Source organism: Mustela nivalis (assembly GCF_964662115.1).
Source record: "Mustela nivalis genome assembly, chromosome: 8".
Lineage (NCBI taxonomy): Eukaryota > Metazoa > Chordata > Mammalia > Carnivora > Mustelidae > Mustela > Mustela nivalis.
Window position 1 is genome coordinate 6,094,403 of NC_139027.1, and position 17,476 is coordinate 6,111,878.

Here is a 17,476-nt window from a genome sequence, read left to right on the forward strand (position 1 = left end):
TCACAACGATAGTTATCAGAGCGCTGTTTGCTATAGAAAACAAAAATCACTTCAGTTAAACAATATGTATCTATGGGTTATTAGCGAACAAACCATTACAGTTCTATGAAATAGAAATATTTATGCAGCTGTTAAAAAGGAGATAAATCTACTTACCTGTATTACCTACATGTACACAGATCTATATGCAAAAAATATGCACTAAAATCTTTTAGAAATTTGGGAAACTTATGCATTTGCAAAGTTTGAGGAGCACCTGAAAATTTCTTATACCCTCCGTAGTTCGCTTTTTAAACCAAGTGAATGTATTACTTTCTTTTTTTAAAATATTTGCTGTGGGGAGCCTGGGCGGCTCAGTCAGTTAAGCAACTGCTTTCAGCTCAGGTCATGATCCCAGAGTCCTGGGACTGAGCCCCACATCGGGCTCCCTGCTCAGCAAAGAGTCTGCTTCTCCCCTACCCCTCCCCCTGCTCATTCTCTCTCTCTCACTCTCTCTCAAATAAATAAACAAAATCTTAAAGAAAAAAAAAAGATTTAAAAAAGTAAAAACAGGCCTTCATCATTTGTTGGGGAAGTAGCCTCGCCTTCAAATACAGAGTGATTCAGCCCATTTACATTCTCTCAGGGTGTGTTTTGATATTAGTAAAGCTCCCTAAAAAGACTTTAGAACGAGACCTGCAATTATCTAATAGATTTACATCTGCAAAACTAAGAGAAAGCAAAATTACTACCCAGAGAGACCATATCGATTTATGGCACTATATTAATTTATTACCACAAGGCTATGGGGTCCTGAACAAATCTTTGATTTCTAAACCTCAGTGTCTTCATACATAAAATAAAGATATTAGTTAGTACACAGCTGATGGTTCTAAAGTAGAAAAAAATATTTTAGGGTATTAAAAACCATTCAATTAATTAAAATCCTTTTTTAGAATACCATAAACATCATTACCATCATTAATACCTTTGGAACACCCATTTGTTTGTTTTTAATAATCATCACTATAAATTTTGGAATAAGCAATAAGCAATATAAGAATTATTACTGACTGTAATTATATTACAAATTTTTAAAATGTAACTTCCTAAGACCCCAGTAAACACCCTTATTCTTCTACTTTTGCCAAACTAAGCCCCCATTGCCCGCAAAGTTTTCTATAAATAATCCAAATTACCTTTTCAAGGCTGAAAAAGTCAGTAGTGTTTCTAAATGTGTTGAGGCCTGTAGATCCCTTTTTCTTACTGAATGCTGTTGGATATTGGATAAAGAGAGGATATCGTAGTCTGAGAGTAAAGAATCAAGCTTTTCTGAAACAAAGGTAAAAAGGTTATTAACACCTAAACTTACTAATTAATTGTAGTATCACTAGAATGATAAAGTCTGACAAGAAACTCTTTCTGACATAATGCATTTTGAAGTGCTAAGCACAACCTATGAAGCATTCTTGCCAAAATAAATAAAAAGCAAAAAAAAAACACAAATTAAGCTGAATTTAATCAAGACCTAACTTCCAGTTTTTAAGACACAAAGGGATTAGATTGCCAAATTAACTAACAACCTTAGAAAACAATCAGTTGCATCCAGAATGTCAGAATCCCTACAAAATTTTAAACAACCCAGTTTCGTCAAGAAATAAATGGTCTGGGAAAGAAGGGACAAGCAAAGACATAATACAATGGTCCTCCCTTATCTGCGGTTTCCAGTTGAGAGGGTTCAGTTCCCGAAAGTCAGCTGTGGTCTATCAGAAGTGAGTCTGTCAGTGTGGGCTCTCAGTATGTGAGCCTAACACTAGGTCAAAATGCCTGTATCACTCACCTCACTTCATCTCAACATTTATGCAGTTTATCATCTCACATCATCACAAGACAGGTAAGTATAGTAAGACCTTAGGAGGGGCGCCTGCCTGGCTGGCTCAGATGATACATCATGCAACTCTTGATCTTGGAGTTGTGAGTTCAAGCCCCATGCTGGGCAGAGAGCTCATTTAAAAAAAAAAAAAAAAAAAAGGACTCTGGGAGAGACCGCAATCATGTAACTTTTATTATGGTCTATTGTTATAACTGTTCTATTTTATTATTACTGTTATTAATCTCTTCCTATGCCTAATTTATAAATGAAACTTTACCATAGGTTTGTATGTAAAGGAAAAACATTCTACCCTAGGGTTCAGTACTATCCACAGTTTCAGGCATCCACTGGGGGTCTTGGGACGTATCCCCCACAGGTAAGTAGGGACTACTATAGACAAGAACACAATGTGTGAACCTAGATCCTAGATCAAACAAATCAATGAGTAAAGATACTTGTGACAATTAGGGAATCATGAGTTCATATCCATACTAGATGTAATAATTTTGATATCTCGGAGTATCACATTACATCATATTACACAATCAGCTAAATTCTAAATTAAAGGCATTTCTGGCTTGCCTGCTTAGAATTTCTAAGAAGAAGGTGACCAACTTGACCTGACCACTGCTAACTTGGGGCTGTATCAATACCTTATCAATTAATGTGTAGTATGAAACAGCAACAAATGTATTAATGACCTCAGTAAACCAAAGGTAAAATCTTTACAGAAAAATTACATTTTCCAAATTAAAGAGCAAAAAAGTGGTAATATCCTAATCATTGCTGCCTTCAACAGACACAGCAAAACAACCAATCCACTGGACATCAGAAAGTAGAAGTGATATGACCAAACTAATCCCTGAATAAAAACCAACATTAATTATTTTACCCGACTGACTTGGAACCCAAGGAAAGCAAAGATGTGCTGCCCCAAAGATAAAACAAAATGTTTTTATTTGGTACAGAGCAAAAGTAAACACCATAAAGCATATGCTACAATGTAAGTCACTTTTCATCAGCAACTCTGCTACCTCTTCCAAAACCAGGAGGGTTTTTGGAAGACAATTTTGGTGACTGGAGTCTCTGTACAAACTTGTCTTAAAAATATGTGAACTGATGCTTTCCGTTTCTCTCAACAAATATCACTACAGAGGGAATGGTATTCAAAATCATTCCACCGGACTTAGAATGGCCTTAAAAATATAACACCAGGAGCTTAAAATACAAGTATATTGTTACTGAGGTTAAATATGCCCATAAAACCACTTTTAAAAGAACTGACCCAATACTCTTCTCTTCCCTCTTCTCCTAAATATGATCCTCAATTGGTTCATTCACCCAATCATTAATTCACTGTTACATGCCAGACTCTGGTCTCAGTGCGGATACAGCATTAAATACAGCAAAGTCCTTGCTTCCTGCAGCACTCACGTCAGTAGCACAGACAGGCGATACACAATACAGGTCAGTGCCATGGACATTAAAGCAGAATAGCAAAGACAGGGACTAGGCAGGGCCAGTTTATAAAGAGTGGTCAAAAGAAAGATATTTGGGCAAACCTGAGGAAAACAATAGGTAAGCAAGCAGTTATACGATAAAAGTAAATTCCATCAAAGTCCATCCAAGTCGGGGCACCAGAGTGGCTCAGTCGGATAAGCGACTGACTCTTGATTTTGGCTCAGGTCATGATCTCAGGCTCATGAGATCGAACTGTGTGGAGCTTTTTTTTTTCAGTGGTGAGTCTATTTCTCTCCCTTTCCCTCTCCCCCAGTGTGCTCGAGCTCGCTCTAAAATAAATGCATGAAATCTTAAAAAAAAAAAAAAAAAGCCATCCAAGTCTCTAACTCAAGATAATATTAAATAAAATGACAGCAAGTTCACACTTCTTTGCTACCGCTAGTTTTTCATCAATAAGATTTCCTTTAAAATACAATCCTGGGGACCTGGGTGGCTCAGTGGGTTAAAACCTCTGCTTTTGGCTCAGGTCATGATCTCAGGGTCCTGGGAGTCCGCTTCCTCCTCTTCTCTGCCTGCCTCTCTGCCCACTTGTGATCTCTGTCTGTCAAATAAATAAATAAAATCTTTAAAAAAAAAAAATCCATAGAAAGGCTGTTTCAAAAGGCATCAATCACTTTTATGCCAATAGATGGGCCTTGGTGATTTGGCCTTGTTAATTACAATACTTAGCAGCACCAATGAAAAACCTTCAAGAAACTTACCATTTATTCAACTTTTTTTTTTTTTTTAATGTAGGCTCCATGCCCAATGTGGGGCTAAACTCATGGACCCAAGATCAAGATTCACATGCTCTACCAACTGAGCCAGCCAGGTGCCCCTATTCAATAATTTTTGAGTGTGTGTTTTGTCAGGTAAGCTACACCAACATACCTGGTATAGTATCCCCTTTTTACAGATGAAGAAACAAGTTCAAGGAGAAATATATCACAAAGCTAATTTAGCACAGAACCAAGATTTGAACTTGGGCTTCTCTGGCTGAAAACCCCAAGCTTCACTGACATCATACTTCCGAAATTCCTTAAAAATATCTTAGCTCTGGAGTGCCTGGAAGTCTCAGTCAGTACACTATGTGACTCTTGATCTCAGGGTCATGAGTTCAAGTCCCGCATTCGGCCTGGAGCCTTCTTTAAACAAAATTTTTTTAAGTTAAATAAATATATATATTCTAGGAGCAGCTGGGTGATCAAGTCAGTAAAGTGTCTACCTTTGGCTCAGGTCATGATCCCAAGGTCCTGGGATCAAGCCCCAAATCAGGCTCCTCACTGAGAGGGGAGCCTGCTTCTCCCTCCCCCTGCCGTTCCCCCTACTTGCACTCTTGCTCTCTCGCACTTTCTCTGTCAAAATAAATAAATAAAATCTTAAAAAAAAAAAAAAATCCTAGCTCTTCTTGGACCTTTTCTACTTCTTGACCTCCTACTTTTTGATGTGCTAACCAAACATGATCTCCTCTCCCTCTGAATTCTGTAGCCCTTTGTTAATACCTTTTTTCTGGCTTTCTGTTTTATTTGTCTTATTTCACAGACTGTAAAACAGCCAAAAGGGAGCTGGGTTGCATTATTCACAGTACCCTTATCTCACAAAACCTAGCACAGCACCTTGCAAAAAACAGCACTGCCGTGTGTACAAGCCGCACAAATCCTCAAGGCTGAGATGCTGATACAACCCTTTACAGCTCTTCAACTTCCCTGATACAAGTTGGTACATGAATTCAGTTTCATTCAAGATCATAATCATTCCTACTGCCTGAAAAACTTAACCTCAATACTGTAGTGTCATTGTCAATAACACAGGCCAGTTGTTCTTGAAGTGTGGTCCCCACACAGCAACATCACCTGGGAAAAGCCAGTTTTGGGGCACCTGGGTGGCTCAGTGGGTTAAGCCTCTGCCTTCAGTTCAGGTCATGATCTCAGGATCCTGGGATCAAGCCCCGAATCGGGCTCTCTGTTCAGCAGGGAGCCTGCTTCTCCCTCTCTCTCTCTCTGCCTGCTTCTCTGCCTACTTGTGATCTCCCTCTGTCAAATAAATAAATGAAATCTTTAAAAAATAATAATTTTTAAAAATGATTTTTTTTTTTTAAAAAGGCCAGTTTTCAGGTCTCCTCAGTCCTACTCAGTCAGAAATCCTTGGGTTAAGACCCAGCAATCTGTGTTTAAAATGCCTTCCAGGTGATGCTGATGCACTCAGGTTTGAGAACCACTGAACTAGGCTCAAGGAAGCAGCTCAGAGTGAAGATAAAAGCTTTGGGCACAAAGATGGTCCTTATTCAGCCTTGCATTATTTTCAAGAACAAAAATCAGAAAGAAGGTAAATTAATAATGGAGAAACAGATAAATTATATGCCACTTCCAAATGACAAAAAAAAACTACAGTCATTAAAAATGCTGGTAACAACAGGCTTTTAAGAACATGGGAAAATACTTACACTATCATATTAAACAAACAAGCGTAGATTTAAAAAACTCTTTGTATTGCATGATCTTTATCTTTTTTATTTATTTTAAGATTTTTTTTTATTTATTTGACAGAGAGAGATCACAAGTAGGCAGAGAGGCAAGCAGAGAGAGAGGAGGAAGCAGGCTCCCCGCCGAGCAGAGAGCCCGATGCGGAACTCGATCCCAGGACCCTGAGATCATGACCCGAGCTGAAGGCAGAAGCTTAACCCACTGAGCCACCGAGGTGCCCCATGTATTGCATGATCTTAACTATGTAAAAAAATAGGTCTAGAAAAAAGAAAGAGCACGATAGTAACATCACTGCTTATCTTTAAGTGTATTTTCCGTAATAAGCACTTTGAAAATGTAGCTTGCTAAAGCACTTCAAAATACCTAACTAATGTGTTTCAACTGTAATTTGTCCTCTTATAATAACTAGATATCGCACACTGGATGCCCTGGAGCCATCCCAGACAACACGGTACAGGCGCTCCCTCCTGCAACAAGCGGAGAGTCCGTGCTCACTACTGCCCTTCACGAGCAAGGACCCCCTCAGCCACCTCACTGTACTTCACCTCCAAATTCCAACCACTGGTAATCTCAACTTTCTACAGCTGTTTCAACAGAATGTGAAACACTTCCCAGGAGTTTATCTTTTATCTATATCCAAATCTCTCAATAAACTTAAGTATAAGCCACTTTATTATCTCTCTTAGCACTCCACAATGGCTGCCCAGCACTCTCTAGAATGAAAACACCTTCTGTGCTTTCTCCAAGTTGTCCCAGGAGTCCTGTAAACAACTGAGCTTTTCTCATTTTAGCTGGCTACAAACACAAAATTAGAAAACAACAGACACAATTCAAAAGGTCAGACTAGACTAGAGTACTCCTTTATTTAGGTATTCCCTGCCCAACCCTCCCCACTCTTCTCTGCCACATGCCATGGTTTCCCTCCCTTGGCCTCCTCTAGTCTTAGAGACCTGCCCTCCCTTACTGCTCTTGTAAATTTGCCACCCCACCGCTCCCTTTTTGCATACACATCCTGCACCTGTTTCCTCCCTTCCAGCACACTCTACCTAGTCATTTCTTCAACATGGACTGGAAGTGTTCCACCTTCGAGCCACCAAGGATATAATGGAAAAGAAAGAGAAATGTATTTCTGATATTATGACACCAGAGGAAAGAACACCACACAAAAAATCGTAAAGTATGTAAAGTACCAAGAGAGAGGAAGCTGTAAGAAGTTATGGAAGGACAGAGCAGGAGGAGGGCCCCACCTGGCAAGCCAAGGACGCTTTCCCAGGGAAACAGTACTGAAGTTAAGACCAGAAGGATGATAGAGAGCCTGGGTGGCTCAGTGGGTTAAAGCCTCTGCCTTTGGCTCAGGTCATGGTCCCAGGATCCTGGGATTGAGCCCCGCATCGGGCTGACTGCTCAGTAGGGAGCTTGCTTTCCCCCCTCTCTCTCTGCCTGCCTGTCTACTTGTGATCTCTGTCTGGCAAATAAATAAAAAATTTTTTTAATAAATAAATAAATAAAGTTGAACTAAAAAAAAAAAAAAAAAGACCAGAAGGATGAGGAGACCGCCAAGAGAAAGAAAGGACAGGGTTCTAAGTAGAGGGCATAACACATTCGCTGAGGTTCCCAAGAAACAGAGCATAATTTTCAAAGAAAAATGCAACTCACTGAAGCTGGAGGCGGCAATGGCACACAGATCGGAAGAGGTGTGAGACTGGAGGCAGGCAGAATTCAGTTGTAACGGGCCAGGGAACTAAGTTAAGGATTTTGGACTGTGGACAGGCAACAGCTGTTAAGAAATTTCACTGGGACCGCAGTGTGGAGCGTGGGCTAGAGAGGAACAAGGCCAGAGTCTGGGAAATCAGCTCGTAAGCACCCGAGCCATGAAGGCAGAGATCACCCAAAGACCCCCAAGGTTTCTGGCATGGGTATGTGGGTAGATAGTGGCACCACGTTCACTGAGATTAAAAAAAAAAAAGACACATGTGTAGGAACAGTTTGGGGGGAGGAGCTGACAGAAGGGGACAGCTGGATGCTCAAAGATTCTGGAGTTCCCAACTACATCCTGTTCTTTATATAGTGTGCAATTACACTGTTCATTTACAAAGGACTTTTCTGCATTAAGTCAACGTATATTTGCAGTTATGTTACTGATAAGTCGTACAGTGATTTTAAGCAGGAAGAAATCAAATGTGCTTTGTACGATTCTCAACACTGACATGAGCAGTAAAAAGCAGCTCCTACTTCATTCCTTCTATATGTTCTCAAAGAATAAGGAGAAAGCTGGAGCTCCAGGCCTGCAATAAATTGGCTTTCTCCATGGAGGTGTGAAGTGGCCTACAGATTTGATAAACCTGCCACTCCACCCTTCGTTCACACCCAAATTGTTTCATCGCTGGGATATGTTTTTACCGCCACTGACTTCTACAATGACAAACTATATCCATATTTCTTTTGTCAAGCTCAGAGTTAACACTTTTAAGATAAAACCAATATTTTAAAGGGTTTTAAAAAAATTTTTTTTTAAGATTTTATTTATTTGTCAGAAAGAGAGTGAGCACACACAAGCAGGGGGAGCAGAATGCAGAGGGATTAGCAGGCTCCCCGCTGAGCAGGGAACCCAATGCCGGACTTGATCCCAGGACCCTGCAATCATGAGCTGAGCCAAAGGCAGATACTTAATCCACTGTGTTAGGTGTCCCAGGATAAAAACAATCAACTGTTGTACAAAATAAGTCCAGGAACATTTGTGGACTTTTTACTTAATTTCTCTTTTCTTTTTGCAATAAATTGAATATTCTTGGAATACAACTTACAAGTGTAATGCAGAAACCCAGTAGCCCTCTTCTCATTCTCCACTGTTCTGCTGTGTGACGCAGTTTCCCAAGATGACACTCTCAGTGCCATGTTCCCACTTCTGGCGTCAGAAACGAGAAGGAAAAAGCCAGGACCGCTGTAAAGTGTTCAGTATGTTTGTGCAGTAGACCCATGGGACCTGAATGTCCTTCAGGACTCCCCAAATTATGCAAGAGAAGATAGTGACCTGGCCAGGGTACCGTGAATTAGGCCCTAGATGTAGGGGAATCCCTCCCTGTGACTAAAGGATGAGAAAAAGGAGAGCAGTGCTCTCTGCTAGGCGGTGGACCCGGAGCTTGGGAATTAAAAACTTAATTTTCTGGGTTTACACCAGTTAGTGGGGGATGGAGGATGAGCTACCTCAGTAATTCCCCACCAAGAACTCTTCAGCAGGGACAAGATTCCCCAGCAAGACCAATCACATGGAAATGCTGAGCCCAAGAAAAATCAGCACAGTCCAAAGGACCCTCTAAGGAAACAGACTGGTCCATACACAAATCCCAGTTAGGCACTGAGGCTACTTCCACAATTTCCAGGACCTCTGTCTCTTCCTAGACTAAACATTGTATCCTATACTTCCTTCTCATCAAACAAGTAGACAGGAAGTAATTTTGCACATATTGTATCTGAAGTGCCTGCGAACACAGAGAGGGAAAAAACAAGTGGACAGTTGGATACATGAGTTTGGCCTTTCAGAGAACAAGTCTAGATCAGAATATATATTTAGCAGTTATCAGAATACAGTCAAATGTAAGTGAAACCAGGGCAGCAGATGGGACATGTCAAGGCCTACAACTCATGTTAAAAGAAAAAGGAAAGAAAGAAGCGGTATGGGCAGGTAGATACCAATGCCCTTGGTTGATTTCAGGGCTAAGTTAAGGGATATATGAAAGAGCACTTGATTTCACTTCCCTACCTCAGTAAAACCCACTTCCTATTCCAGTCCCTCCTTTCCTCTATCAATCTTTTTCAGACTTTCTTTAAATTATACTTTCAACTGAAAACACCATCCCTCACAAATACAAAAATGGTACAAAACCCAAAAATCAATGACACTTGGCCTCAATGACACTTGACACTTAATATTCTCGAAACTCTGTAAAAGTTATAGAATTTCTCCCAATGTCTCCACCATGGCTCTCTGCTTAACTCTTCATTCTATTCTAGAACTAGAGTCTTCTCTTTGACTAGTTCCAAGCAGACTGGCATGAAATCTCCCTTGGAACAGTCAGGGTGGTTAAGTGTTTCAGTTTCAAAAGAATGCAGCCTGTAAGCAAAATTAACATCAAAAGAGGAAGCCAGATGTCAAAATATTGAGCAAAATGGGGCTGTCAATAATGAAAAACAAGCACTGCAATGTGGAGAATCCCCACACCAATAACCTCAAGGTAAGTTTCAAAATGTAAGTTTCAAACCTTCATCCCTCATCTGTGACCTATATTTTTTCCCTCCACCCACAACATCCTCTTTTATTAAAAGTAACACAAAGGGAAAACACTTTTGAAATCAGAGTGAGACTTATACACCCCAGCTGCAACTTCAAGAAGATATCATCATGACTAAGTTCACATGACTCATAACTTTCCTGAATTATGCAATTCATAACAGTTCAATTGAAATCATCTTGGGTGTCCTGAGGAGTACTCCAGAAGCCAGGATTCTAGTATATATTTCTATCCTTCAGAAAAATGTTGTCAAATCCATGGCCGGGGGAGGGCGTGGGTGGCTCAGTCAGTTAAGCATCTGCCTTCAGCTCAGGTCATGATCTCGGGGTCCTGGGATTGAGTCCCCCCCACCGCCCACTGCAGGCTCCCTGCTCAGCAGCGAACCTACTTCTCTCTTTCCCTCTGCACCTACACCTGTTCTTGTTCTGTCTCTCAAATAAATAAGTAAAATCTTTTTTAAAAAGTTATCAAATCCCTAATCAATATTTAGTACTGAGGGGCACCTTGCTGGCTCAGCTGGTACAGCATGCATCTCTTGATCTCAAGGTTGTGAGTTTGAGCCCCACATGGTGGGTAATGTTTACTTTTAAAAAATCTAATACTGAAATTATAATAACATTTTAAGACCAGTAGGCTATAATAAACTATGCTCTTTAACTATAAAACTATTTTTTGATCTTGACCATCTAAATAATGGTAAGGTTAAGTTAAGCAACTATTCACATCTGGAGCCATTAAACACACACACAGTCGGGGCGCCTGGGTGGCTCAGAGGGTTAAGCCTCTGCCTTCGGCTCGGGTCATGGTCTCGGGGTCCTGGAATCGAGCCCCACGTCGGGCTCTCTGCTCAGCAGGGAGCCTGCCTGCTTCCTCCTCTCTCTGCCTGCCTCTCTGCCTACTGTGATGTCTGTCTGTCAAATAAATAAATAAAAATCTTAAAAAAAAAATTTAAAAAAACACACACACAGTCACTCTTCAAAAGAAAAAATTACTCATAAGGCATATATTTATCACTGTGAAAATATGACAACTCAGTACACCTTTCTGAGACTCTTTTCCTACTGTTTTATTTTAAAAACTAAAACATGATCTACAAGGTTTATTTCAACACTACAATATCTAAGTGCCCCCACCAGGAGTGTTCTTATTTTCCCTCTTCACCTACCTAAACTTAAAGTCTGGCCTTGAGTTCCGCCTCCTTCAGGGAGCCTTTGATAACCTTCCCAGGCTAGGTTCAGGTTAGAAGAGCTAGTCTCTTCTAACATTACGTGAACACATGGTAAGTCTATGCTTTCTTCTGGCACTTGTGGTCAGCACTTTGCAAATTAAAAACACAGCCAAAAAAACAAAACAAAACAAAAAAAAAAAAACCTCTAGGGCGCCTGGGTGGCTCAGTGGTTAAGCCGCTGCCTTCGGCTCAGGTCATGGTCTCAGGGTCCTGGGATCGAGTCCCGCATCGGGCTCTCTGCTCAGCAGGGAGCCTGCTTCCCTCCCTCTCTCTCTCTGCCTGCCTCTCTGTCTACTGTGATCTCTCTCTGTCAAATAAATAAATAAAATCTTAAAAAAAAAAAAACAAAAAAAAAACAAAAAAAAAACCTCTATGTTGTGGAGGATTCATCTAGAAAGTAAGGTTTTCCTTTATACTATGTGCTTCCTTAGGATTCCTGCTACCTATTTTTCCACCTGTGAACAAGAGCATGATGATAAAAATGATACAGCTGTGCTACAGTAAAAATATAATTTTAGTATCTCAAAGTACATTTGTTTATATTAACATATATTCTTATGAAGTAGATCCTTACTCGATCCCTCCACCCTGACCATCACTACCTCAAAATTTCCCTTCAGTATGTACTGACTTCTCACATCTCAGCCCTTCCTAACAAGCTCCCTCGCCTTTTGTTACACTCGTCACCTGTAATCCATTTCAGTTCGAGATAACCACAAAGCAGTTGTTCAGGTGAGAACACTCAACAGCTTTAATACCCTCAGTCACTTACCATTTCTGTCCATTAAATTAAAAAGCTGCCAGGTAAACTAATGTGAAAGTTTTAATTAGCTACAAAGAAAACCCACATGGTGTCTCAACCAACACACCACGACGCACAGAATCATGGTGGGATCTGGAGACCAATACAACCGTAAAACATCAACTCTGAACACTGGGAAAATATACTGTGATTCATTCTTAATTACTAAACTGTCTTATATGTCAACTTCCGTAAGGCAAAGAATCTTAAGACTTTGTAAGCTTACACAAATTGCACATCTTCTAATGTATGTCCATCCTAAAATCCAATCTCTTCGGAAAATCTAAGTAAGGGGGGGGGAGGGATAATTGGGTGATGGGCATTAAGGAGGGCACTTGACGTAACCAGCACTGGGTGTTATGCTCAACGGATGAATCACTAAATTCTACCCCTGAAACTAGTAATAACGTATATGTTCACTAAAGTGAATTTAAATTTTTTTTAAAAGTGTCAGTTGAAAAAAAAAAATTAAAAAGAAAGAAAATCTAAGAACCCTCTACTTCCTGGGCTCAAAACTGTTCAAACTGGTCATCCCGGTAATGTTTTTGTTTAAAATGGCAAGGAAGCCATTCAAGCAGTATCAAAAGAGTTGGCCTGGTAGGTTCAAGCGCCCCCTCCCAGCACCCCCATAAATTGCAATTTAAGTAAATTAACACGCTTACAAAGGTCGCAAAACCCAGTCCAAGATGAGTTCTCCAGTCACCGCCTTCCAACCAGATTACTACATAAAGAACCTCCTACAGCAGAAATTCTAGTTCGCTCCTTGCAGAGCCAGAAGGAGCTGTGGAGCTTTGGGCCCTTCCTATCCGCAGCCCCCCACCCCCACACACACCAAGTCCCGGCTTTGGCAGAACACCTTGGTAGGGCAGGGACCTGGACCACACCCCCCCCTTACCGCTTTCCAAAACACACTCCCCGAACACCAACTCTGGAGGCGGACCCGTCCCAGGCCCTCAGTCACCACCGGGGGGCCCTGCCCGTATCCCTCTCCCATTCAGAAGGACAAGCCCTTCTCCCGGCCTTCCCTAACTCCGACAGCCACACCCCCTTTCTGCACCGAAAACTTTGGGACGCGCCACCGTCCAATACCCCGCCCCTAAACACCTGAAAGTTCTGCTCCCCCGCTCTTCCCCGAAAGCAGCGCGCTCCAGGCGCCCGGCCGGCCCTAAGCCAACTCTCCCGGGTCTTTACCGAGTCGCTCCGGGGAATCGCCCGGAGGTCGAGGCGCCAGCACGAAAGGAACCACGCTGGTCAAGAAGAGGAGACACTGCCTCATGTTCCCGGCCCGGCCACCGGCTCCACCTCTCTAGGCAGCCTTTCGCCTGACGGGGGCTCGGGACACTGCTCACATTGGGAGAGAAGGGGAACCGCCCGGCCCTGCCCCTCAAGCCTTTCTCCTCCCGCGCCGCCTACCGGAAGACTCTAGAGCCCGGCTCTAGGCCCCCGGAAGTGCAGGGAGCGCTCCGAGAAGGCGGCTCAGCCAGCTTCCGGCCGCCGCCGACCCCCGCACCGCCCACAGCCGGAAGCCGGGCGCCGCGCGGCATGCCGGGAGCCCCTCGCTCGCCCCGCCCCTTGCTGGCGCCCCGCCCCCTCACCGCCCCTCCGCCTTCCCCTTTCGTCCCCCCTGGGTGCGGCCGGCGCCTGCTCGGACGCGGCCGGGAACGTCCTGACTCGACCCATCGTGGCCTCGCGTGTGTCCCCGGGTGACCGCCACGAAGGAGGCGGGAGCTCGGGAGTAGGCCCTCAGAGGCGCGTCCTCCCGCCTCCGTGGTCTGGGTCCTCCTTCTGGTTAGGATCCCCGTTATCGTACCACCTTGCGCCCGAGGGCGGACGGGGAGGGGCGCCTGGCCCGTTGTGCTCCGGGGAACGACCCAGCCTCGAAGCTCTTGGGACGCAGGACAGCCGAGGCCCTGCGCCTGACCCCGGAGAAGCCCGTGCACGCGCCAGCCTCCCGGACCCAAGTGGAGAGTCCCGCCCGGCTGTCCGCGCCCAGCGTGCGGCCACCGGCGGCGTCCGTCGAAGCGAGCCGGGCTCGGCGGAGGGAAATGATCGCGAGCTGTCTGCACGCGCGTTTTCTTGTCGGCCCCGCTGTAGGCAGGGGGTCTGCAAACGCAACAAAGATTCCAGAACCCCAGCCCTAACTTCTCATCCGGTGAGCGCGGGAGCCAGACTCTTCGGCCGGCTTTTTACAAAGTTCTGCTTGCTTCGTGTAGCTTCGACTGGAGATTTCCCAAAGCAGTTTGTGTTTTGTTTTGCAATCCTTTCCATAATTTTAGCTCGTGTAGTTGAGTGAGAGTGTTTATAGTACTGAAGAAAACATTCTAACAGCGTTGGATGCTTATTGCTCTTTTGGTTCAACTAAGATTTATACAAGTAGGACATAGCACATTTTCCACTTAAAAGTGAGTGCAACTGCCTTTTCTCCACTATGAAGTGGTAAATTGTTAGGACTAGAATGTAGCCTTGCTCGGTGAACTTTCGAGGCTAGTTCCTGATAAAATACACAAACTGGTTTAAACAGGTTTATTGTGGTTTGCCTCAGTAAAATCTCAGCATCTTTCCAACAGTTGTTACCCATAGTTACTGGCTTTGCGTTTTTGGCTTAAGTGAACCTGGTACGTTCATCTGAGCTATGCCTTCATTAAATATAAACACGTGGCTTACCTAATGGAAACGTAAGCAGATTTCATCTCTGTAAATTGCACACAGCTTTAAAAAAAATTGTATTCCTTAGGGTGACTGGCTCTTGATCTCAGCCCAGTTTTGTTGTTGTTGTTGTTTTGGGGGGCTTTTGTAGAAACTTTTTTTTATAATTTCAACTAACTAACATACAGTGTATTAGTTTCAGAGGTAGAATTCAGTTATTCGGCAGTTGCATGTGACACCCAGTGCGCATTATACCATGGGCATTAAGGAGGGCGTATCACCCAGTTACCCCATCCCTCCACCCACATACTCTCCAGCAACCCTCAATTTGAGGTATGATTAAGAGTCTCATGAGGGGTGCCTGGGTGGCTGTGTGGGTTAAGTGTCTGCCTTCAGCTTGGATCATGATCTCGGGGTCCTGAGATAGAGGCCCACATTTAACTCCCTGCTCAGGACAAAGTTAGCTTCTCCCTCTCCCTCTGCCCCTCCCCCGCCATGCTCTCTCACCCTCTTCCCTCTCTCTGATAAATAAAATCTTAAAAAAAAAAAAAGTATCTTATGGTTTGTCTCCCTCTCTGATTTCATCTTTTTTTTTTTTTAATCCCTTCCCCTCAGCTCAGATCTTCATCTTAGGGTTGTGAGTTCAAGCTCTGCTTTGGGCTCCAAGCTGGGTGTGGAGCCTACCTAAAAAAAGTAAGATAGAAGATTTTAAAACTGTATCAATTGTATCCTATAAAAATGTGACCATTGTATACAATTTTAAAACACAATTAGAATATCATCTCCCAAACATCCAGGCACCATACTCTGTAGCTTGTAACTTTAGTAGATCCTAGATTATATTCATTTGTTGTCTTTCACAGCCCTAAGGTGTCTTGCTCATAGGAGGCACTTAGCTGTTTAATAAATGACATTTTTAATTTTTTTTTTTAAAGATTTTATTTATTTATTTGAAAGACGGAGATCACAAGTAGGCAGAGAGGCAGGCAGAGAGAGAGAGAGAGGGAAGCAGGCTTCCTGCGGAGCAGGGAGCCCAATGCGGGGCTCGATCCCAGGACCCTGAGATCATGACCCGAGCCAAAGGCAGCAGCCCAAACCACTGAGCCACCCAGGCGCCCCCATTTTTAATTTTTTTATTTTTTTATTTTTTTTTTTAAAGATTTTATTTATTTATTTGACAGAGAGAAATCACAAGTACACTGAGAGGCAGGCAGAGAGAGAGAGAGAGAGAAGGAAGCAGGCTCCCTGCTGAGCAGAGAGCCCGATGCGGGACTCGATCCCAGGACCCTGAGATCATGACCCGAGCCGAAGGCAGCGGCTTAACCCACTGAGCCACCCAGGCGCCCCCCATTTTTAATTTTTTTAAAGAAGGCTCCATGCTCAACGTGGGGCTTGAACTCATGGCCCTGAGACCTAGAGTCACATACTCCACCCAGTGAGCCAGCCAGAAGACACAATAAATGCTGTTTATTTAAAAGTAATTTTCTTATTTATATCCAGAAGTCCTAGATTTTCAAGGATAGTCCAATATGAAGCAGTCTCTCCCATTTACAAATACATACTCAGATTAGGATTTCCAATTTGAGATTTGTCTTTTCATTTATCAGCAGTCCCTATCTTCAAGATAAATTAACACCACGTGGGAGAGATAAAGGACAAGAGGAACAGAAGAGGGACACACTGGATAGAAGAACTACTAGTCCAGTGATCTTCAAACATTATCGCCAAAAGAACTGATCAGAATGAAATTTGCAGCATAATGTATAATGTAAGTACATTTAAAATTGAAATTATTAGAGGTTGTTCTTTTAAGTTTACCAAATAGGATATAAATATCTGAGAGATTTGGTAACCACGGTGGTCACCAGCTCCCACACAACCCCCCTCAATGATCCCTGCTTCTTGATATTTGCACTCTCGTATAGTCAGTCTCCTAACACATTGGACCAATAGCATAGAGCAGAGGTGATCATATTTCACTTCCAAGACTTTAAGAGACTACTTTTTCCATCTGTGGCGCTCTCTTGCTTGCTTGCTTTCACAGGACACTCAGTGGAACATTCAGGAAGCCTCCAGAGAGGCCCACAGGAATGGAGATCACCATCCCACAGCCAGCAAATACTGAGACTTACAGAAGACTACATGAGTGAGCTTAGAAGTGAATTCTCTAGCCCTAGGCAAGCTTCTAGGTGACATTAGTTCCCCAACGGAACAACTTGGCAGCAACCTCTGGGGACCCAAAACCATTCCCTGATTCCTCTCAAAAACTGTAGGAGAGAATAAATGCTGTCTTAAACTACTATGTTAGAAGTAATCTGTTACACAGCCACTATCATCTGCTTAAACAAACAAACAAACAAACAAACACCAGCCAGGAACACCTGCTTGGCTCAGTCCGTAGGGCGTGCAACTCTTGATCTCAGGGTCATGAGTTCAAGCCCCATGTTGGGCATACCACCTCCTTAAAAAAAATAATAATAATACATGAGCGGGTTGGCTGGATCCTAGGTTCCTCTTTTTTTTTTTTTTTCTTTTGAAGATTTTATTTATTTGACAGAGATCACAAGGAGGCAGAGGGGTGGGGGGGAAGCAGGCTCCCCACTGAGCAGAGAGCTTGATGTGAGGCTAGATCCCAGGACCCTAAGATCATGACCTGAGCTCAAGACAGAGGCTCAA

The 17,476-nt window shown here is 43.0% G+C and overlaps 1 protein-coding gene and 1 long non-coding RNA gene across 7 annotated transcripts in view; one reads left to right on the forward strand and one right to left on the reverse strand.

Moving 5' to 3' along the window:
• The window catches only part of ADAM17 (ADAM metallopeptidase domain 17), a 53,069-nt gene extending 39,349 nt beyond the window's left edge, over positions 1-13,720 (reverse strand). The window contains exons 1-2 of one of the 5 annotated variants that reach the window (XM_082743660.1): positions 13,568-13,720; positions 1,179-1,311 (exon numbers count right to left, since the gene is read on the reverse strand). Coding sequence is in view for 1 of the 5 variants with exons in the window: in XM_082743658.1 (XP_082599784.1) it covers positions 1,179-1,311; positions 13,346-13,430 (218 nt within the window). In the remaining 4 variants the exon portion in view is untranslated. Of the gene's footprint in view, positions 1-1,178; positions 1,312-8,639; positions 8,736-13,049; positions 13,069-13,258 lie in introns of those variants that run through there. The other 4 variants (XM_082743658.1, XM_082743659.1, XM_082743662.1 and 1 more) reach the window with 4 other exon arrangements.
• LOC309871019 lies at positions 9,815-17,167 on the forward strand. Of its 2 annotated transcripts, none has more exons than XR_014314948.1 (3): positions 9,815-10,067; positions 16,408-16,568; positions 16,845-17,167. It is a non-coding gene; the product is annotated as an uncharacterized lncRNA (long non-coding RNA). The 2 variants fall into 2 exon arrangements; XR_014314949.1 differs by lacking the exon at positions 9,815-10,067 and adding an exon at positions 13,770-14,306.
• Positions 17,168-17,476: the final 309 nt, after the last annotated feature.